Genomic DNA, 22637 nt, shown 5'->3' on the forward strand with positions numbered 1-22637 from the left:
CAGCCAATCCAAACCTTGGCCCGGCCCCAACAACCTGCCCTCTAAAACAAAACATCCGTGCCAAACTCATTCTCTCCTCTACCTCCAACATCAGATCATCCTCGCATCTTCACCATCAAACTCTTCCGCCGCGGGCCGTGCGGCGCTGGTCTGCCTCCGGCGGCTGGGGCGCTGCCCCAGACCCCGGAGCTCCTGCTTCGCAGGAGACTCTTGGGGGTGTCCCGGGTAGCTACTCGAGTTAAGCGAGCGGAGTCGGGAGCGAGGTGGTGGATGCAGGGTCGGCCCTGCGTATGCACGGACGATCGGTGTGCCTCCGGCGGCTGGGGCTCCGCCCCAGACCCTGGTGGCTCCTGCTGCGCAGGAGTTTTTCAGGGGAGCCCCACATAACGACTTGAGAGCAGCGAAAGGAGCCACGGGGTCTGGGGCAGCGCCCCAGCTGCGGGAGGCAGCGCCCACCCTGCGTATGCACTGGAGATCGCGGTGAATCTCCTGCGAAGCAGGAGCAACCAGGGTCTGGGGCGGAGCCCCAGCCGCCGGAGGCAGGCGGGGGAGGGGGTGGATGTGGGATAATAAATATTAAATAGAATTAGGTTGTGGGATGTGTAGAGACTATCTTCTAGGGGCCGGGCCGGTGGCGGAGACTGTGGTGTTTTTGAATTTGTCGCGGAGCTGCTCGAGCTTTTTCTGGTCGTTTTCCGAGGCCGTGGCCACGACGCTGAAGGCGCGGTTTTTGAGGTGCATGGACGCGGGGATGTCGTTCTGGTCTCTGAGGTTGCCCTTGGGCATGCGGTAGAACCAGTCGGTTTCCTCGTTGTATTCGTAGAGGGCCCAGTCGACGCCGTATGGTTTCGGTTCGAGAACGTACAGAGTGTGAAGAGGCACGTCGAGGTCGCCAATGGCCTCACGGCCGAGATTCATGAAATACGCCAGCAGAACTCGCGCTACTACTCGGTGACAGATGATCACACAGTTGTCGGTCATTCGCTCCATTTCAACAATCACAGGTCGTAGACGGTTGATGACGTCAAGATACGACTCGCCTCCAATACCAGGGTACCTGTATCTGATCTTGTCGCTGACTCGTGCTCCGTATTCTTGTGGGAACTTCTCTTTGATTTCAGAGTATGTCATGCCATCACAGATACCAGCACCGAGCTCGTTGAGCATTCGGAACTCCTTGACATCGAAATGCTCTTCGTCAAAGTAGTCTGCTGTTTCTACACTTCGTCGTAGCATACTGGTCCATGTACAGAAATGAGGCTCTTCAGGCTCGTTAAGCGGCGTGGTTGGTTGAGACCCTTCTTTTTCAAGGATTCTTACGCTCTCAGCAAATCTTGCTAATTGACGACGTCGAAATTCTGTTTTCTGGAAATCCATAAATCGACTGAGTGCTTTGGCAAACTTTCTACCACGCTCAGTCAAAGGAGCATCACCGCCGATTCTGCCAAGTGCATTATCTTCAGACTCTCCATGACGAGTGATCCAGATCTGTCGTTCGGCAAGGTTGAAATTGAGTAAGAAGAACACGGCTTGGCCAGCTAAAAAGCCCTGGATATTGGCACAAACAACCTTTTGTCCGACATTAATCATCTTTACATATTGAAACTGTTCATTAGCCTCTTCTGCGGCAGAAATAGTCTCATATGCTTTTTCGTAGTTGTGCATTCGCTGGACAAAATCTTTAATAGCCACCTGTGGATCCATGTCTTTATAATCGGGACCAGACAGCTTCAAACGAATATTGGCTTCAATAATATCTGACCGGGTACAGATACTCTCGAGATATAGTACTTTGAGAAGACCACCACTGCGTTCTTTAACACGGTCAAACACCTTACGACGACGAGCTACTGTCGTGTTAGTAGCATCTAAAATGCCTACACTGCCGTTTCCTTCGAGAATGAAATCTAGCAGCTCTTCAAGTGTATCCATGGCCCACTGTTCACGAAGCTGAAACGTCTTGTCGTTATCAGGAGAAAAGAAATCAGCTGATTGGGTTTCAGGAGCACCAGCTTCTTCAGCAGCAGATGCTGCTTGGACTTCAGCTTCAGAAGCATCGTGATGTTTATAATGGTTTGGGTCGACATCGCACTTGACATCTGGTAATGGTCTGTTGGCAGGACCGACATGTTGATTGGCCTTTCGTCGGGTGTTGCCGACGTTGAAAATTTTTGTTTCATGCTGTTGCCAATTGAGATATCGGCATAATTTCTTGGTGACGTAGGATTTACCTCTGGCAGGAAGACCCACCATGACAATTACAAGCTTCGACTCGATATCTCTAGCAGCGATTTTACCATCAGGAGACACCTTGGATCTGGTCAGACCGGGCACATCAAGAGTGGTAGCCCGTCTTTGCGGTAGAGATAGGTTAGGAATCGAGGTTGTAGATACGTTCCTTGGCGAATTCTTGCCAGAATTGTCGGCAGAATGGGTTCCTCCAAGAGGTGGTTCTTTAGGAGAGTTTGTATAGGATACCACCGGGGTATCGGAAGGAGGCCGACTATTGAAAGTGGGATTTGTAGTAGAAAGCGACTGTTTCCTTCCTAAAGTCGGGATTCCAGGAGATGGATTTGACGATGGAGACGTCGAAGTTGGAGATTGAGATTGTGAAGAAGTGGATCCGGCACCTGAAATAGGAACCTCATCAATGCCACCAACTCCGGGAGCCACTACGCCAGACGATGGAACACTGGAAATGACCGACTCATCTACTGTAATGGCAGTTGCAGTTGCATTGGCAGTTGGAGTCAGAGACTCAGAAGGAGGTGGTGGTCTCTCAGGGACATCTGTAGCAGGGTTTATAACAGGAGAAGTGGGTGAGACAGACCCAGATCTGTCAGTAGCGGGAAGAGAAGAGGCCATTCCTGGAGTTGCTTTGAACATATCTCGAAGTTCTAAACAGCCAATAACAGCTTAGTGATATAACAGCTCCCTAATAGCTCAGTAACAACTCACTGATAGTTCAGTAACAGCTCACTAATAGTTCAGTAATACTACTATTAGTAGTCAAAGCCGCTATACTATCACCAATAGTAAAGCGTCAAATTACAGACAAAAACCCAACCAAATGGACAATTTAAACTAACCGGCAAGTTCTGGAAGACAGCCAGTTAGTTATCTTGCACCGGTTCTACCAAACACCGATAAGCGTTAAACTTTAATCAAGCGAAGGGAGGCAGCAGCAGCGGCCACTTACTTAATCCAAGCGAGGTGATGTACCAGAGTATCGCAGAGAATATGTTGTATCAGCTGACCAGCAACTAACTTCCAAAGAACTCAGTCAGTTGGTGGATTCACAAACTGGATGGATGTCGAATAACTAAGACGAAGCGACGTTCAAACAGTAGTTGATGTGGATGACGTAAAGCTTACAACTGGGTATATCCAGAAACAGAAGCACGAACCTCAGGTTCTAAAAAAATCTATAATCACAGTAGAAAACAAAATCGAAACGAGATAATCAGGACCAAAATATTAATAATAATCCAGGCTGAATAATGTCGATTGATGCTCGTAGATAATGATTGTTAATCAGTGATTCTGGGATTGCTCGATAGATGTCGTCGATATCGCCGGGACGATATATATTATTTTATTTATTATTCAGTCACTGACAAGCGTTGCCCGGTTAGGTCAGTCGGTAAGTCAGATCAGGCACAGTTGGCTGCTAATCAGTCACTTAACGGTCAGTCACTTGACACACCGCGCCAACAAAACAATGTCAATCAGCAATCGCACCAGCCAGCCTGCTGCTGCTGCTGCTAGTATAGTACTAAAGAGGTTGAAACGAAAAATAAACAAACCGGAACTAGTCTGAGATCCGGGTCCAATAACAACAGCAACCACAGTTCAGCAAATAGTTCAACAAACAGTTCAGCCAATCCAGTCAATAATTCAGCCAATAATTCAGCCAATAACTCAGCCAATGGAGATGTCGAGCGTGAGTGAGAATGTGTAATAGAATAAGGCCACACAACCAACCACAAGAGCGGGAAAGAAAAAAAAAATTCAGTAGGTGCACCGGGTTTGGGTAGGTTGATAAAGGAAGGTAAGTAAAATCAGGCCCGGTCGGTGCTCCTGCGACTTAAATCCGTCCGTCAGCCAATTTTTTTTAAGCCAGTCTGGTGATCGATATTAGATGCATGTGGGTTTCAACACCGCTTCCCAGAACGGCACCCGCCAACGAGCGGCTGCACGGGGGGAGGGGGGTGCTGCCTCCGGCCGCTGGGGCTCCGCCCCAGACCCTGGTTGCTCCTCTCGCTTCGCTCGAGTCGTTTCTTGGGGGGTCCCCGGCGAAATCTCCTGCGAAGCAGGAGCCACGGGGTCTGGGGCAGCGCCCCAGCCGCCGGAGGCAGCATCCGACCCCTCGGAGAACGACCCGGCCAGCCGTTAGAGCGTAGGCAGGTAAATGCATGGATGATGAGCGGGACCAGTTAGAATGACGTCGCGGACGCACGAGTATGCCGAATCCGGATAATTTAATACCTAAAGCACGTGGGAGATAAGGGTTGCGATAGGATAATAGGCCGATTGGCCTCGTTTTGAGCCCTGGAATGCGCAGCGGCCACTATCGCTGCCAAATCTGGATTATATTGCCGTTTTTGGCGTGGATTACCCCTGTATCGTCGCCAGATCACCCAGTCCTGTCACCATCAATTGAGTAGTGATAGTGCTATTGATAGAAGTAGAAGTAGTAATATCGATACTTATAATGATAAGATAAGTGATAAGAGACTTCTAGAGCTAGTGCTAGTGCTAGTGCTAGTGAGAGTGCTAGTGCTACAGTGAAAGTGCTAGTGCTATATTGAGAGTGATGGATTAACGTAACAGGTCGGTTTCTTATCAGCCAGCAGGTGTAACTGAGTCTTTGGATCAGTGACTGACCAGTGACTGGACCAGTCGTAGTCCAATTGATACTCACAATTGTTATAAGTGCGTATAGTTCATGATCTGTCTCAATTACAGCTGTGTTATTACTTCTAATTGTTGACTGTTATTACCAGTCAATATATTTTCATTTGATATGAGTTAGGATGTTGTTTCATGTTAGGCAGGCTGTCTCAAGGCTGTTCTGTAGATAGACTGCAAACTGTAAACTGTCTGTATACTGATTTTTTAGACTGGGTACAGAGACTGAATTGGCAGGCTACTAGTGACAAATGCAGTCTCGGCTCGAGCCTCGCTGGTGGGCCACTTAACTACCCCTCAGTTCCAATCTCAACCTCAGCCTCAACACTCAACAAAGTTTGGTCCAGGAGAGACACAACACCACCCAACTCGTGTTGTTGCGCCTGCTGGGACCGCACCAGTCTGTAATAAATAAATAAATTGTGCCACGCCAGCTGCCAATATTGCCCAAACAGGCCTAATGCAGAAACAACCTCCCTAAACAGCCCCTTTAACCACCCCTGTTTCAAACCCTGCTGCTGTTGCTGGTGCTGCTGCTTCTTCTCCTGCTACCTTAGCGACTGCTTGACCTGATACCCCCGCTGCTGCTGCTGCTGCTGCTGTATGCTCGTTCGTTATCTTAGCGTCCTCGTGGGTCTGCTGTACGTGCTAGATAGCCACTGTTGAGCTGCTACCGGCTGTCAATCCCCCTTATCAGGCTGCTCAACCTCCCACTTAACCTCTAATTTTAGCTCTCAGCCCCGCAGCATACCCCCCTCGGCCCCCCTTACTATCTCCCCGACTGCATCCAGCTCCACTGTCCGGATAAACCACCATGCACGACCCGGAAAAACCCCGCGACCCTTGCCCTCTAGTAAACAGACCTGCCTCCGGCGGCTGGGGCTCTGCCCCAGACCCCGTGGCTCCTCTCGCTGCGCTCGAGTCGGTTTCGTCGACGTCCCGGCCAACTCCTGCGAAGCAGGAGCAACCAGGGTCTGGGGCGGAGCCCCAGCCGCCGGAGGCAGACGACCCCCCTGACGGTCCCATAAGGTCGTTGTGTAAAATAATATATATATCACAGAAAACTAATGGGTAGCAGTAATAAACGAGAAAATTAGAGCAGTGCTGAAATAAGACCGACGACCATGGCAAGGCCGAATGGCACCTCGAGACCGTGGGCACCACTGGCAGAGCTGGTGGTGGCAGCGGCACTGGTCGAGGCAGCAGCTGTCGAGGATCCACTCATGGTTTTAGTCACTGTAGACCCGGTAGCGGTCTCGCTGGCCGAACCAGTCTTTGAAACCGAGCCAGTCTCACTGGCCGAACCGCTGGCAGCAGCAGATTTGGTCACAGTCGACTCGGTAGTGTTCGAGACCACTTTAGTGACTGTCGACCCCGAACTGGCGTCACTGGCGGCAACTGTATCCCTGTTAGAACCTGTCAACCGGGTGTGCCTCCGGCGGCTGGGGCTCCGCCCCAGACCCTGGCTGCTCCTGCTTCGCAGGAGATTTCCCGGACCGGCGACGCAACGACTCGAGCGCAGCGAGAGGAGCAACCAGGGTCTGGGGCGGAGCCCCAGCCGCCGGAGGCACACCCCCGTTCCCCTGTGTGTGTTTACTTACCACTTTTTGTGACGGTCGAAGCGGCAGCACTGCTGTCGGCAGCGGTAGCGAGAGCGACGAGGGTGGCAGCGACGAGTGTGTTTGTAAATTTCATTGTTGGTAGGACCAGATGGGATTGGAAAGTGCGAGAGAGGGGTGATGGTGTGCTTTTATAATAAGCCAGTAGGGGTGTAGACGGTGGATAGCAATAATGAGCTAGTTCCCTTATTTGATGCGACTAGGTTTGGTTTTCATAGCCTGGTCAATAAAGCTTAAAAACATGAAAGTTTCACAATCCAATTACGAGGCAGGCAGCAAGGCTGTCCGAGACACCAGGTCCCGCGACCGGCACCACTGTTTCACAGTGGTTAAGCACATTCTTTTCATTCGCTCCGCCAAATAGAATTTCATCAATTTAGCTTTGTCTCTGTCTCCTTGTCAACCACCGCAACCACACCCGTCGTCCGGCCATATAATAAAGTTTGTCCATGCCACGACAGTGGCCACAAAGTCAAACTTTAGCCTGGGAATGAGCGAAATTACGAACCACCTCACCCACTGGGCTCCGGCTAAACAAAGACTGGAATGCTGTCGCTGGGATCCGCTGCCATGGATTTACCACATACAAAAACGTGAAATCGTAAAAGATGCGTCCGCCAGCGGTACCTGCTGGGGGGGCCTGCCTCCGGCGGCTGGGGCTCCGCCCCAGACCCTGGTTGCTCCTCTCGCTTCGCTCGAGTCGTTGCGTCGACGGTCCATTTCTCCTGCGAAGCAGGAGCTACGGGGTCTGGGGCGCAGCCCCAGCCGCCGGAGGCAGTGGCCGCCCTGGAAATAGGCCCGGAGACGGGTAGGTGGTTAATTGGCCCCAGAAAGCCTGGGTAGGAGTTGGCTGGATCAGGGGCTGTGTCAGCGGTGGTGAAGTGTGGATTGACCCGGTGAAGAACCAGGGGTTCGGTCATAGAATTTGGCACTTCTTTCATAGTTTTTGTCGTGACAATTGCTCTTGTTTTTTTGCTGGAGTGCCATTTTCTCCAAAACCTGTTGAATTGTAAGAGGTGAGACTGGTTGTTTGATACAACTGTTGATTGGTTAGTGTATAGAGTCAGGATTCAGCGGGGAAAGTACAACCCGTATATCTTGCAAGTCAATTGAGCGGTATTCAAGACTGTCTAGAGACATTGATTAGTAAATATCACGATAAAGACTCTACTTACCGTAGATAGATCAGAAGTTCAAATCTGACAGACATGAGCGGGACACGGATTCTCCCCCTGAAACATCACGTGACGCGATAGACTGATAACCATAAAGTGCATGCATCCGATGAGCAGCCGTAGCAATAAAGCGGGTGAAACTGCACCCCTGAACCCTGATCGGGTGACGCCAACCCTAGCCTCCAAACAAAAGATACGACCTGTTTCCAGCCTGAAATATGATCCTCATTCCTCTCCGGTGATAGAAACTGATATTAGCCATGATTCCTATTTTTTTCACGTTTGGTGGTAAGTAACGGCATTGGGTCGAAGGTCAGATGTTCCTCGGGTTCTGGTTTCATCCGCGTGCTCCAGATGTTGTTCCCTGGCACATGAGTGGGCTGTGCAACTTGCAATTGTGAGCTCCAGGGGCTTTGACAGTGGTGAACTGGCTATGGCTTCTGATTCCACATTTGATATTTCAAAGAATAAAGTTCATTAGAAAGACTCAGTTCGATTGAACTGTGTTCCGGTTTTTCAACTGACCAGATTCTCCCTGGATTCGTGGAGATATGCCCGTTCTCTTTGGCTCTCATTCAGCTCACTAACAGCATGAACCAGCAAACGACTTTGGCGGTCCCATCAACAAATACATCCAGAACCGGTTCTACTGTCCCCACTGCCACAATGTGGCAGTGATGGCGTACAAAGAAAGAAAGTTCTTCACCATCTGTTTCGTCCCCCTGATTCCCATAGCCTGGGGATACAAGCTGCGGTGCACGATATGCCAGTGGTCACAGTCCACGAACGAGGCGGCCATAGAGAACATGAAAAACCAGCATCCTGGCGGTGGCCACTAGCATTACCACTTAATAAATGTATTGACTGTTCGGGTGACGGGACGAGCTGCCTCCGGCGGCTGGGGCTGCGCCCCAGACCCCGCTGCTCCTCTCGCTGCGCTCGAGTCGTTGCGTCGACGGTCCCGGCCATCTCCTGCGAAGTAGGAGCTCTGCCCCAGCGGCCGGAGGCAGACAGCGGTCCGTGACGGTCCCAGCCAACTCCTGCGAAGCAGGAGCCACGGGGTCTGGGGCAGAGCCGCAGCCGCCGGAGGCAGTCCGTGAAGAGGTAGAAGTACAGATTAGTTTATTAAAGAGGTGATACAAAGAGTAGTACAGTCTTAAAAGTGGGTCAGTTCACCCCAGTACCCAGTTCCTCAATCGTGTCAAGTGTGGTGAGTCTATGTTCGGAGTTTCCCAGTGGTCAAGTGTGGTTGGTTGGTGGTACCGTTTCTAGTCGAGACGCATGGCTCAGGATGCCAATGCGATGGTAAGACTTCTATTATCGGCTGGTTGAGGAGTCTGTCAGAATCAGACCTCAGCGAAGCAAGATCGCGAGATACGTCTGTCAGAGAGAAACCTGCAAGCAGCCGATAGTCGAAGTCTTTCCTATTGAGTGTCTGCCAAGGAGGTGCCAGCACAATAGGAGTACCATAAAGTGAAACGGTAGAGTCGAAGTGGTGGAGTGGCAGCCGCTGGGCGCCTGGTCCAGATGATTCGAATGAAGATGACCAACCAACCATAATTGAGTGAAGTGGGGGAACATAATTGGGAGAATCCGGATAATAGTACCCTGGTTTAGGAGTGATGACGTGAGGAAGATTCAGGAACAAGGGGTTAAAGGAGTGACCGTTGATTGAAGAAGAAATCGAAGTTCATCATTGTAGGTAAAGTATTGTCTTCTGGAGTTATTGCCAAGCATTCTTCTTCTCTCTCTCTTTCCAGTTGGGGTGGTGTCGTATCTCAACCAGTCGTAAACTTTGATAGTAAGTTCACCGTCGTATTCAGCAACACCAATTCGATAGTTGACCGATTGGATTTCAGAAAGAAACTTCAGATCTTCAGTGACTCGGTGATAGAGTCTGTTTTGAGTGGATTTGTTGTCAGTAGTGGGGATGTGCTCCATAAGTTGGGATCCAAGGCGGTTAAAGCCTGCAATCCATCTCACCATGTTGTCAATCTGAACGTGACACTTGTTCAAAAATTCAGTCTCATCCTTCTTCGTGTACTCAATGGCAAAGAACTCGCCGCCAACTCGGTAGAGTCCGACATATGCGGCCAGGTGGGTGGTGGGATAGGATTTGGTTCTCAGGTGCTTGACAAGCTTCTTTGCATAATTGTTCAGTGCGAATGCCCTGTCGGCAGTGAGAGGGTGGAGTAAGAATTGGTGATCACGAGAGATGAAGAGTCCAGTAGTGTCCATTCCGTCAGTTCGAATCCAGTTATTACATGCCTTCTTGAAATAGTGGTCCGATACGTTGAATAACTTTCTGAGGGCAGTGAAGTCTGGTTTGTTGAAGGCCTCGAAGCTGTTATTGTTGATGTTATCAATAGACAGTCTCTTGAAATGGTCAAGAGAGTATTTATTCGAAGTACCGAATGTGGACTTGAGTTTGGAACAAAAAGTCTTTTCCTTTTCAATGAGGGCACAGACGCCTTGAGTGAGGAATTTCAATTTGGCGATAAAGGAGTCGCTGAATTCTGCCTGGGATTTGTTCTTAGGAGCCAGTTCTCTAGCAATACGAGTGGGGATGTAGTTACCAGGCACCTTGGACGAGGAAGGCGAAGTAGAAGTAGTAGTGGTAGAAGTGGTCGAAGTACTAGCAGAAGAGGCACTAGACTTTTTAAAACAGTTGAAAAAACGTTTGATGCCCCTGAAGAGAGAGCCAAAAGTACTCTTGGAAGGTCCCCTGACTCCATTGTCCCCCATCGGGGAGAAAAAAGGATTGTGTTCATCAGAGAACATCAACACTTCTCCCTTTGGTTTAAGAGACTTTGGGTCATCATTAATGACCCCTTCAAGATTAGCTCTTCTACAATGGTCGAGCATTGGTTCTGATTAAGACGATGAAATGATGGATCAAGCCAAGTAATTGTTCCAAACCAATATTAATTAATGATGGTGGAGTTAGACAACACGATGCAAGCTGTGTACTAGTCTAACAGTCTGAAAAAATCTTATTAGTGACAATGGATCAGATAACACAATAGAAGTTGTGTTGGTGAGTTTAACCAAAAGATATGACCGTGAAAAAGGTCAAATAAAGCTGTCAATGAAAATAGAGCACAACGAAAGTACTCTGCTACCACGAATTAAAACAGTGGAAAAATAGAGCTAGTCAAAGAGCCAGTAAGATCCTAGAAGAGATAAAAAGAATCTAATGGCACTAGCAATCGGAAAAAAGACACTTCCAGCACAAAATCAAGCTTTCAAAACTAAAGCCAACTGAACAATAAACAGTCAATCAGCCAGAACCTCGAAATAGTAGTCAGAGCTTATAAAAAAATCCAACCGGTCAAAAAAATAGTAATACTCGCGGATCTGATGTCAACTGCAAAAAAATCTGGTGTAGGAAAGATAAAGAGGAAGAAACGATCTTTTCGAGAGGACGCACCGCCTATATATACAACCCACCCACCGGCCCATAACAGACCCCATCCCCATAACCCACCGTCTACCACGACGCCGCTTGACCCCATAACTTCACGGCATCTTGCAGCGGCAGCCGTGCGCCGGACGCTTCGGGCCCTGCTTATCTCGCATATGCAGGGGGCATGCAGGGACGATTGGCGATGAGATACCACTCCGGGCGGGGGACATGCCTCCGGCGGCTGGGGCTCCGCCCCAGACCCCGTGGCTCCTGCTTCGCAGGAGATACGCGGGATCCCAATGATATTCAGAAGAAACCGGGTTTAATATCGCTGACCCATAGGACTACTTCTAAAGCATGCCGTTTATCGGGTTTTAGTATTTAATACAAATTATCACTAATATAATTAATATTTCAAGGAGATTAATACAGAGATTGAGGCGAAAATACGAGTGGCTCGTTAGCAAGAGCTGACACTGAAAAAACAACTGATAAACAGCATCGAATCGGGCAGATTCCAGTAGAATCAGGGACCCGACGTCTCTCCTGCGAAGCAGGAGCCACGGGGCCTGAGGCGGAGCCCCAGCCGCCGGAGGCAGGTGGGGATGCGAGTTTGAGGAGAGATTAATAAATTATGCAAAGAAATATGAGATAAATAGCGAACCGTCTAAGTGATTTTGATGCCGTAGACAGGACGGTGGGTCGGTTTCGGTTGAGAGGCGGCCATGGCGGCCACAGCAGACCGCGAGGCGGCAGCAGCAGCCTCCCATTGACCGTCAGAGACCCAGCCAGCTTTGATGACTTTGAGAGCGTCAGCGAGATTAAGAGGTTGCCGCAGAGGACGTGCTTGTTGCACCAGACACTGGTATATTTTAGGGTACATCGACTGAGGCACGTTGACAAGCGCACTTTCTCGGTGAACAATCTGGTCCGATCCTTTCGTCCACTCGCGGCGAATCCGTTTCCATTCTTTATATCCGGGGTTAATGCGTTCTTCTTCTTCTTCAGCTTCGTCGTCGGTCCGGAACTCGCCATCACTGTCAGCAGCAGTCTCTATTGCTGCTGGTGCGGTTTGCGACGTCGTAAGTGGTGGTCGCGAGGAGGTTGTAACGGGGCCTCGTTTAACATCTGAGATGACAGTTCCATTGGCGGCAACTCCTGGAGCTCCACTGTTTCCGTCGACTGCTGGCCCTGTAGAGCCAGCAGCAGCAGTTTGGTTATTAGCGACAGCATTGTTGTTTGTATCGGCAGCAGAAACAGCAGTAGCAGGATTCACAGGAGGTTTAGAGGTGGACTCGGTGGTTTCCTGATCACGAGCAGCTTCTTTAGAACTGGGCATGTTTGACTCGTCTTCGTCGTCTTCTAACTCTTCCCGTACTTTGGTCTCTTTTCCTTTATGGTCATGAATTTGTTTGTCTATGGTTGATGCTGTCAGGTCTTTTGCATTAGCATTAGCATTAACATCAGCATTCTCATCAGCATCAGCAGTGGCCGTAGCAGTTGATTCGACTCCAGTGGCAGCAGTAGTGCCAGTATCAGCAGTGACAGTGGCAGCAGCAGTAGTAGTAGCAGTAGCGGATGCAGTAGTAGAAACAGCTGATGGATCGGTACCAGCAGCGGCACTGGGAACTACAGATCCATTTACAGATGCAGCATTTCCAGTAGCATTATCAGACTTGACTGGGGCAGATGGCGATACTAAAGGAGTGCCGACATTCGAGTTAGTAGCCATTTGTTGATGGTAGTCGTTCACAAAATAACCCTCACTTTCTCTTCTTTCCCCACCGCCATAAGAACTTCGAGTTCCACTTGGCGTTATAGGTGGTGAATAAATATTTTTCGAATTATTCGTCCCAGTTGGGAATAAGTAGCTGGGTTTGGACATTGAGCCGCTCGCCGCACCTGCACCCCCGCCGCCAGCCCCCGTCGACTGAACAGGGGTGATATAACGAGGCAAGAACAGCTGGTCGACAATAGAAGGAGCGTATGAATAGGCTGAGTTGGTCGATTGATAAGACACTGCAGTATCAGTTCGACGGAGTGCAGTGCCAGACATACTATTTCGTCGTTTTAGTTTCTGATTCTTCTTTGACGACGATGACCCAAACGCACTCTTGACCATCTTCTTGATAGCTTTAAACGGATTGAAACTCGATTTTTGCTGTTCCTCAACCACTGGCTCTTCAGAAGCAACCGAGTACTGAGAGTATCTCCGAGATTTTGTTGGCGCAGTAGTTGTCGCCGTCGAGAACGACGGCCTTAGATAGTCGGTCATAGTGCACGATGAGGCTGTTCAACAAGATAAGGTATAGACGACGGTATGGTTGTATGTTCTGTCTCAATTGTAGATAATATAATACAATAGAGCTTTGCCGAAAGGACTGTGACAACTTTTCGAAAACTTCTGTGTTTTTTTTAGTAGAAAATTCTCTGGCCGATTTTCGATGCTAGATTGACGCTTATGCTCGACGAGACTGGTTGACTATATCCAGCAGCGAAACGAAAGTTTCGGTGAAAAATCCTGATCTCTGTTACCCCAGAGACACACGCACAACCAGCTAATTTCCACACAAGGTCCAAGAGAGATTCTGTAATCGTAACAGCTGAATTATATCTCCCGATCAGTTCACTGGTGGTACCTCTGATCCAAACGACAGGCCTACCAAAATCACTCTTTTCTCACTACTTCCTCACAAAAATCCGGTCGTATCACCAAACTCAACAAACACCCAGCACAGACCCGTGTTACTTGTATATCTCCAACCTCTTTAACCGGCTTTTCAGCAGATAATCAGATAAATGGGAAGTAATATCGAACGCCAAGCTGCCCTCCTGCTGGATCTACCGCCATGTCCTGCCGCGCCACGATAGGCACGATAACTGCTTCTTTGTTGTTATGTCTAATATGCTCGTATACGCTCGTCAGCCCTGCAGACCCGGGCTGCTGCAGCTGCCTGGTGGGCATACTTCCGGGCTCCGCCCGGACCTTGTGTGTTCTTCCTTTGACGGGCCAACCTGCCTCCGGCGGCTGGGGCTCCGCCCCAGACCCCGTTGCTCGAGCTTCGCTCGAGTCACGTCTTGGACTCTCCCATTTTCGGCGGTCAGACGAAGTTGATGGCCTTGTCAGTGGTCTCGTGACCGGACCATTTCTGGATCAATGGTCGGTCCTGGTAAACAGACCATTGGGTCTGGTTGCCGGGACACGGCTGGTGAACAAGGCCACTGGCCAGCAAAGCCCGGAATGGTGGATTCAGGGGTAACTCCCCGGCGAATGGTGCGGAATTACCGGCGGTAAGGGCCCCACTTTTAGTGCCACATGAGCGCTGGCCCTGAAGGTGCAGGTGCATGGAAGCCTGTCTTGCATGAGCCCGCCGCCGGCGGGGGATGGGGTGTGCCTCCGGCGGCTGGGGCTCCGCCCCAGACCCTGGTTGCTCCTCTCGCTGCGCTCGAGTCGTTACGTGGGGGCGGGGTACTAACACACCCAGGAGAATCTCCTGCGAAGCAGGAGCAACCAGGGTCTGGGGCAGAGCCCCAGCCGCCGGAGGCACGTCCCCTCCCCCAAGCAAGGTGGGGTATGAGGGGTGCGGGGTCGTAGCGGGGAAAGTCAATGCAAGGGTCAGGGGAGCGGGCATATGAAATGTGTCCGGGGGGATAGTTGGACTCGGTTTAGTAAGGGGTGAATCGCCGGATCGAAGGACAGCTGAGCGTTGACCGGCTGATTGCGGTGTGGGTAGTAGGGGTCGGTGATGGACGACGTCAGCAGATTTCCCACTAAAACTGATCAGCCGGTTTTATGCAAATACCGGTAAACTCTAAATGCAGGTCGAATCTGCTACTGGAGACCCACTGATCTGACCACTGATAGACATTAGGTCTGTGGTGACGCACTGGTCCTGGTCTCGTTATGTATCCTTCTTCCTGTCTTTTTTTACAAGTGTGAGACTTCTCAAGAACAAGCTTTTTATTGGTTTAAAAGCATTAAAGCTAGAATAGTAGAATCAAATATAACATCCAGAATTTTGGTAGTGGTATCGGTAGGAGCAAGCTAATCTGGCTCGGGGCTAATCTACTACTATTAGAGCGATACCGGAGATAACAGCTATTTGGAGTTTCTGCAGTGTTATTTGTTGACAGGGCAGCAAATAAGTACTTTGGTGGTTCTTTTAATCTCGTTTATAGTTCAATTTAAATGAGAGAGGTGTGGAAGAGAGAGTGTAGAAAAGAGAGTTGAGGAGTCTGTCATAGCCAGATTAGATTGGTGGTAATAAGACGCAGTGCCGTGGTTTGGTGTGTTCTAACGGTGAGAAAGCTGATAAAGTTTGATATCTCGCCTGATTCTTAGTTTGTGGGGTCGACTTGGTTTAGAGTTCAATACCGTATCTTTCATTGGAGCTGTGAGGGCGGTTGGTATATTGTTAGCAGTTGGTTGATCTGATTTCGTTTTCCGATTTGTCTGTTCTGATTTCGTCTGCACAGGTTTTGTGTGGTTTGTCTTGCCTCTGGTAGGTTCTGTTTGATCGCCTCTGCTCAGGTTTTGTCTGGTTTGTTTTTTTTCTCTGGTCGGTCTTGTACTGGCTTGGGTGCAAAACTGTTGTATACCTGGTCTGGTCTGTTGTATCTGAACTAGTTTTTTTTATCTTATCCACTTCTATCAACCTATTCATTTGTCAATGGCGGTTGCATCTCCACACCCCTCGTACTCCTCGTCACCGTGTGAGCCAGTTAGAATTATGGAGCAGTCTTTGGAGGAGGTAATCTACACTGACGGCTGTGTTCTGGATGATGGAAAAGCAGGATATGGAGCGTATTTTGGTCCTAATGATGCGAGAAATGCTAGCTATTTCTTCACTGATGGGCCCAGAGATCTACACCGAGCTGAAGCAAAGGCTATTTCTCTTGCACTTAACAGAGTGAGAAATGTACCCGAGGTAAGAGTCTTGTCTAATTCAGATGTTATTGTTGACGCTATTTACAGCAACGAGACAGGTGATCCTGAATGGTCAAGTGAAATAGGCGATATTAGAGTGCGGATTAATGTCCTAACCAAGAATAATATTCATGCTGAAGTTTACAAAATCGACAGCGATGAGATACCTGGATTTGTGCATGCTAGAAATCTAGCTTTCCAGGCAGCCAAGGCTTCGAAAGTTAAGGAGGTGACTGAAGACTTCTAACCAATGTATTATATTTTCCCGGGATTTTCGACCTTATTGGGTCATTCGCTATGAACATGGCACTTTCTGTTTGATTGATATAAGGATCAGTCGTACCAACTGGTCATCACACTACTCATTCCTTGGCTGGTCTGAGGACTTCGACATGGTCTGCCAGTTCTTTACAACTCTCCTTGTACTAGTGACACCAACTGTAACAGAACCATTCATCTCACTATCGCCATAGAATCATTCAAGATATCGACACAACGGCATCTTATGTAGAACGTATACGCTATATACGCTGCTGGGTAGTATTATATTGCATCAGCAATTACCGAGATCAATCCAAGGTTTCTCATTTACCTGCGAGATAATCGGCCTGTAGTTACGAATTGAATAAAAACTGCGAGCTACAACCGCAATTATTAAGAACTTTGTTTCAAATGTTGAAAACTACTCGGATTTGAGCTGTGGCTGATGCAGTGATCGCCAGGTTTACTTTGGCACCTTTACGTCAGAATCTGTCCCACAAACGTAATATTCCATAATAAAAAACAATCAGTTGTAGTGTTTAGAGCTTATAGTAGGTACTTCAACAAAAATTTCACAAATTTTCAGTCGAATATCAGACTTTTTTCCACAATAGCTCTCAGCTCGCATTTTACCTAATCGCTCTGTGAAACCCGATAACTGCTTGGATAAGAAGTGCAGTTGTCGATCGCTGCGAACTACCGTCTCAGCCCCTGCTCGAATCTACATCAGCATTTCAACTCAGCTCCAAAATTACGAGCTTTATTTTACACGACCTTTCTTCAAAAAAGACAGACAGTAGATATTCTATTATCTTATTCACATCGTTCATTCCTGCTTCAACGGGAACAGAACTGACTACTAAACAATGGCAGTAACAAAATATTCACAAAGACCCGTCACTACGTGTGAGCCCTGCAGACGTCTTAAGCGCAAATGTGACTTCAGAACTATTGAAAATGGCGGACCCTGTTCGAATTGTGTGATGCGAAAGATCGAAGACCAATGCCAGCTACCCAATATAGCGACTTTGGCAAGTAGCGCCAGCCAATCGCCTGTGGAAAAAATGGTTGGCATGTCGGTATTTTCAGATTCATCAGCAGGTGGTTTATCGACTGGTTCCAGTATTCCGGCTTCTTCTCCTAATCCACATCTCAATTTTCCTACTCAATTTCTAATAGCTTGTCTTACAAGGTATATCCAAACTCCGGAACTATCGTTTTTTGTGGACGAAGAAGCTGCCATGTTCGCGCTGATAGAACTGTCTGCCGGCAGGTCCGATCTAATAGCTCTATCTTCTCTGTATGCCATGTGTGCACAAATAATACTCCGTAGAGGTGCAACTGTATCAGCAGAGTTTGGATTCGAAGGCAATCGTATCCAGTTATGTGAGACACTGTTCAATCTACATCTGCTTGTTTATGACAAAGCAGAGTACTCTATAAAGAATGGTCTTCAGTTTATCGAGGCTCTCATCCTTCGTACAAACTATTATGCTGATACCGAACGATATCAAGATGCCATGGAAACATATCAACGTGCACTGGCAATGTATACCGAGAATGCCAGTTATCTGGATACCCTACATTTATCTGTCAATCCGATGAACCAGGCTAGAATCAAACGTCAGCTAACCCTAGATAAAATGTATCTTGGCTTGTGTACTGTGGAGTCTGTGATTGCCAATGAAAAAGGTGGGATCCCTTCTCTGGCTGAGTATAGAGAGGGTACATTGAAATTTGCCGATTTCACTCTAGAAAGGCGGTGGAAAGTGCTATGTCTATCCAGAAAGGCTTCAATGCTACTCAGTAAAGCAGGTCCTAATCAAGCAGATACTGTGGCTTGCTCGGAGTTTGCTGAGTTTGAGAAAGAAGCCCTATCCAGCATTAATTATATCGATACAGTGGAAGGACAACTTCACCCTTATGGCCAGTTAGAGCTGTACACATTGCTCATAAAAATAATCACCAGACGGGTACTGTCAAAACATACCGACGAATCAGAACCTCTTCAGACTGTTCTAAACAAGGCAGCACATTTTGGAGTGGAATTTGCTATTAGAATGGAAACTTTCCTTTCTCTCGGTCGTCAAACTCCTTATGGTGTATCTTGTATGGGTTCAGCGCCGTACCTAGCGTATTCGGTGTTCCAAGGTTTGACTTGTATCTGGATGCTATCAAAGTTTTGCAAACGTTTATTTATTTTGGAGCCCAATTTTGAGAGCATCAACGAGCGACTATGGACTGCCATTGAATCAGTTCGAAACGATTCTAAAATTTGTAAATTTACAATCACTTTGTTCCACGGTCTAGATCTACTCAGCAGGAACAATAAAAATGATGGATATGGTACGAAAATTCCCAGTGAGTTGCAGTCAGGAATTCTTCCAATTGCTCTCCAGTGGAATGAAGCTACCGATGATAACTGGTTAGATTTCCAACCTACGTATAACGACCGTGCGTTATGGACACAGCTGTTCTCACAAGACTTTGATTTCGACCTCAAGTTGCCCGACTCCGAATTCGAGTATGATCCAAACGATTTAATCTTTTTGAACTAATATGCAACTAAATTTTTATTGTTTGTATATACATGCCCTATTTATATTGACCATCGCTCTGAATTAGCTTCTGTACAATGTCCATTATCTCATGCTTCGAAATGTCTAATCGCGGATCAGCAAATTTAGAGTCTAGCAACGAATTGAACAATTTTCTGAGTAGTCGAACAAGAATACCAACTCTTGGCCAGCATTTCAAACCAAGCCATCCATCCACAATAATACCCTCACCAAGTGGGTCAACGGTTATGGAATTTGAAAAGAACAACATGCCATATGTACTCACAGGAGTCAGTCCATTAATAAATAACTTTGTCGTAGACATTTTTGTAGCATAGCTAATGTACTTGCTATCGTACAGGAACTTATTGACACCAAACAAGCTGCTACTTGGGTGGATAAACACTCGTTCCATTTGATCATTGAAAAACTTGATCCCTTTCGCCTCTGCGTCCTGTTCTACTGTTCCTGAACTGACAGCTTTGAAAGTCTTTTCAGGGAATACAATCTCAGCCAGATTAGGACTCATTGCTGCACCTATTATGGCTCTTATCAAAGCTTCATTACCTTCCTGTCCATAATAGTATGCTGGAATTGACCGTTCATTGCTGGAAGAGATAAATCCTATTTCCTGCAGATTAGACAGAAACTGTTTTCTGGCAGATGAGATATCGTGTAACGTTTGAATCGATAAATAGTTGTCTTTTGCCCAGTTTCGTATACCCGAGGAACTGAGAGTATTTCGCTTTTCCAACCATTGCTCATAAGCAGTCACAGCACACAGCAAATCTCCATGGCCAGGTCCCTCAAAGCCTAGCATCGCTTTCTTAGCTTCTTCACGTTTCTCACGCGGTGATACAAACGGGCTACGCAAAGAGAGAATTGACACCAGAGTAAGACCAGTAGACAAACAGCCAAACATTGCTGATAGAATGAGAAGTTTGGCTGTACGGACGTCTGCCGGGATTGTCGAGATGTGTCTACCAAGAGATGTGAGATTATCAGAAACACTCTCTAACGCACCGGCCTTGATCAGGGAGTTTCTAGCGACGTCCAAAGCAGCTGTCTCAGGCGGGTCTAAAGCTTCAGATAGAAATTTTCTCACATCACCAACTCCCATGGACTTGACACTGAGATACAGCTGTTCTAGGGGAGCGCGGGCCATTTCTGGTGCTGGTCTCGGAAGCATCTCGTTCTGCTGGATATTCTCCGTATACAGCTTATAACAAGTACCTTTCTGAACACGACCAGCTCTACCTCTTCTCTGTGTAACAGCAGCTTGTGAAGCCCAGTTATCAACCAACTTCACAACATTGGACTGGGGATCATACACCGTCTCTTTGACTCGACCAGAGTCAATGACTGCTACAATATCAGGGATCGTGATAGATGTCTCGGCAACGTTTGTCGACACAACAATCTTTCGCTTTCCAGCTGGTGCAGCTGGAAATACTCTTCTTTGCTCAGCGGGAGTCAAAGAAGCATGAAGAGGAAGTGCGTAGTAACTGTATCCATTCGACGAGTTGTTAATAGTCGATATACATTTGTCAATCTCAGCAGCACCTGACATGAACACAAGAATACTTCCTTTATCACTGCCAAGATTGGAATGAATCTGGTTAATCAATTTAACAATCAAGTCATACTCGACCCCGCCTTTGAGAGCGACAATAATTCTACCAATGTCATTGGGCGAAATATCTTCATCGTCCTCGAGAGATCGTGGAATGTATTGAGTCTGTCTGATAACGTCGTCCAGGAAATGGTCTTCTACAGGAAAAGTTCTTCCTTCGATATGGGTATATCCGACTTTGTTGTCGAAATAGTTAATAAATAGTTTCGGGTCGACTGTTGCACTCATCAGTATAACCTTTAAATTTTTGTTTGCTTTGCAAATACGTTTGAGCAGAATAAGTAGATAATCACTGTCCAAAGATCTTTCGTGGACCTCGTCGACAACAACGTGACTTACTCCTTGAAGAGCACCTTCTGGGTCAGTCTGGATCATTCGCAGAAGTACACCAGAAGTGACAAAACGAAGTTTAGTATTATTTGACACCTTTGACTCTCCTCTAATCACATAACCCACCTGCTCGCCAATTGGTGTATCTCGTTCATCTGCTACTCTCTGTGCAACACCCATGGCAGAAATACGACGTGGTTGTGTACAGATGATATTACAAGCTGAACCTGTATTCTTGCTGATCATGTCGTCCAAAACGAATTGAACAACTTGAGTAGATTTACCAGAACCGGTCTCACCTGTGATAAGAGTGATTTGGTTCTTAGTCACTAGATCCACAATTTGCTGTTGTTTTTTCCAGGCAGGCAAGTCCTTTCGCGACTCAATCATTGATCTTAGTTGTGATGACTTGGCTAGCTTTTCGTCATACTCTTGTTTTAGCGCTTCAGAGCTGGGTCCGAACGCTGATTTGTTCGAAGTACGGTGTCTTGTGGACTTTCCTTTTGAACCAGCAGTCTTGTCCTTGAGCGACTTTTCAAAGTCTCCAGAGACAGCTCCAGAAATCTCCGACAGCTTGGACGGGCTTTTATATATCTCCATAAACATGTCATTGATCCATTCACATATAGACATGATCATGAAATCGGATCTGAAATTTTCAACAGCATATGTTCCAGCTTGTTTAATCACATCAAGCAAGATATAATTGGGAATACGCTTGGCGGACTCAATAACTTCTAAAGCTAATCCAGGAATAGAATTAGGATAATCTGAAGAGCGCCAGAACGAGATAGAAATCTTGGGCGACTTGGAGTTTGCCGATTGCAGGTTCGCCAACACTGTACATTTATCAGTCTCCTTGTCAATTTTAAACTCATTTTCAGGGTAGATTGATTGCAAACTTTCAACTTCATCGGACCACGCAGAAACAGACGCTTCTTCATTCGTGCTATCACTGGTCTCGACAGAGTTCTTATCGTCCGATCCAGAAACCAAGCGATGAGTGAGAGAAACCATGGCCAACCGTTTATCACCACGAGATCTAGCCAGAGCATCACGAATAACCTCTTCAGCAAATCCATACTTGCGAATCTCGCGTACCGCATACTCCAGTTTCAAGTCTCCTCCTTGTACATTTGCTTGCGAACCGAGATGTTTGTTTCGCGTGAACAACTCAGGAAGGTCGTCTTCTGGGACGTGAATCAACAACCACTCTAATGAACCACTCAAACTACTATTGTTCTCAAGCGCTTCTTTAGCTTGTGAGTCCTCAAACCCGAGCTTTTTCAGAGTCGTCATCAGCTGGGCATGATTCGTGCCAGCCTTGGAACCAACCTCCGAACTCTGAAGTTGAAATCCATGATATTTACGGATTGTACTCTCAGTAAGACTCCGACTGGTTTTCGACATACCTAGAACATTATTAAAACGAACTCGTCTTTCACGAGTAGGAGGGGTTGTTGGAGTTTCACCTCCAGCTGGCTGAGGAGAGCTGGACCTGCTGTGCTCTTCACTCTTTAACGTAACCTTGACACTATTTACAATGCTCTGTTTCTCTCTCTGCTCCTGTTTCAGTTTATGCTCATCAGCAGCCTGTGCTTTCTGAACCTTTTTATCCCTCTCAGCCTGGAACGGATCAGCATTATACAGAAATGGCACCTGGTTCGGCGGCGTTGCCTTTTTGACATCGTCTAACTTTGCCCATAGATCTTTATGAGGTCCTGGCAAAAGCATCCGAAGGTTCTTATGAGACGATATTCTGTGTAAAGCATAAGTGGCCGCAAAGTGTCTAGCCTCTAACGCCGTTTCCTGAGGGC

At 47.6% G+C, this 22637-nt stretch overlaps 4 protein-coding genes across 4 annotated transcripts; 1 reads left to right on the forward strand and 3 right to left on the reverse strand.

The window, feature by feature from the left end:
* Window positions 1–609: 609 nt before the first annotated feature.
* On the reverse strand, window positions 610–2886 carry PFK26 (Pfk26p; the record flags this gene model as incomplete). Its single annotated transcript, XM_018882730.1, has 1 exon — window positions 610–2886. The coding sequence occupies one exon, from the start codon at window positions 2884–2886 to the stop codon at window positions 610–612; it is 2277 nt and encodes a 758-aa protein (XP_018734990.1).
* An 8892-nt stretch (window positions 2887–11778) lies between these two features.
* Window positions 11779–13386, reverse strand: AWJ20_770 (uncharacterized protein; the record flags this gene model as incomplete). Its single annotated transcript, XM_018882732.1, has 1 exon — window positions 11779–13386. One exon carries the CDS (start codon window positions 13384–13386, stop codon window positions 11779–11781), a length of 1608 nt encoding a protein of 535 aa, XP_018734991.1.
* A 2395-nt stretch (window positions 13387–15781) lies between these two features.
* AWJ20_771 (uncharacterized protein) lies at window positions 15782–16285 on the forward strand (the record flags this gene model as incomplete). The annotated part of the gene is made up of 1 exon (XM_018882733.1): window positions 15782–16285. One exon carries the CDS (start codon window positions 15782–15784, stop codon window positions 16283–16285), a length of 504 nt encoding a protein of 167 aa, XP_018734992.1.
* Window positions 16286–18894: 2609 nt separating this feature from the next.
* On the reverse strand, window positions 18895–22554 carry AWJ20_772 (putative helicase; the record flags this gene model as incomplete). The annotated part of the gene is made up of 1 exon (XM_018882734.1): window positions 18895–22554. The coding sequence occupies one exon, from the start codon at window positions 22552–22554 to the stop codon at window positions 18895–18897; it is 3660 nt and encodes a 1219-aa protein (XP_018734993.1).
* Between the last annotated feature and the right edge of the window lie 83 nt (window positions 22555–22637).

This window comes from Sugiyamaella lignohabitans, chromosome A, assembly GCF_001640025.1.
Source record: "Sugiyamaella lignohabitans strain CBS 10342 chromosome A, complete sequence".
Classification (NCBI taxonomy): Eukaryota; Fungi; Ascomycota; class Dipodascomycetes; order Dipodascales; family Trichomonascaceae; genus Sugiyamaella; species Sugiyamaella lignohabitans.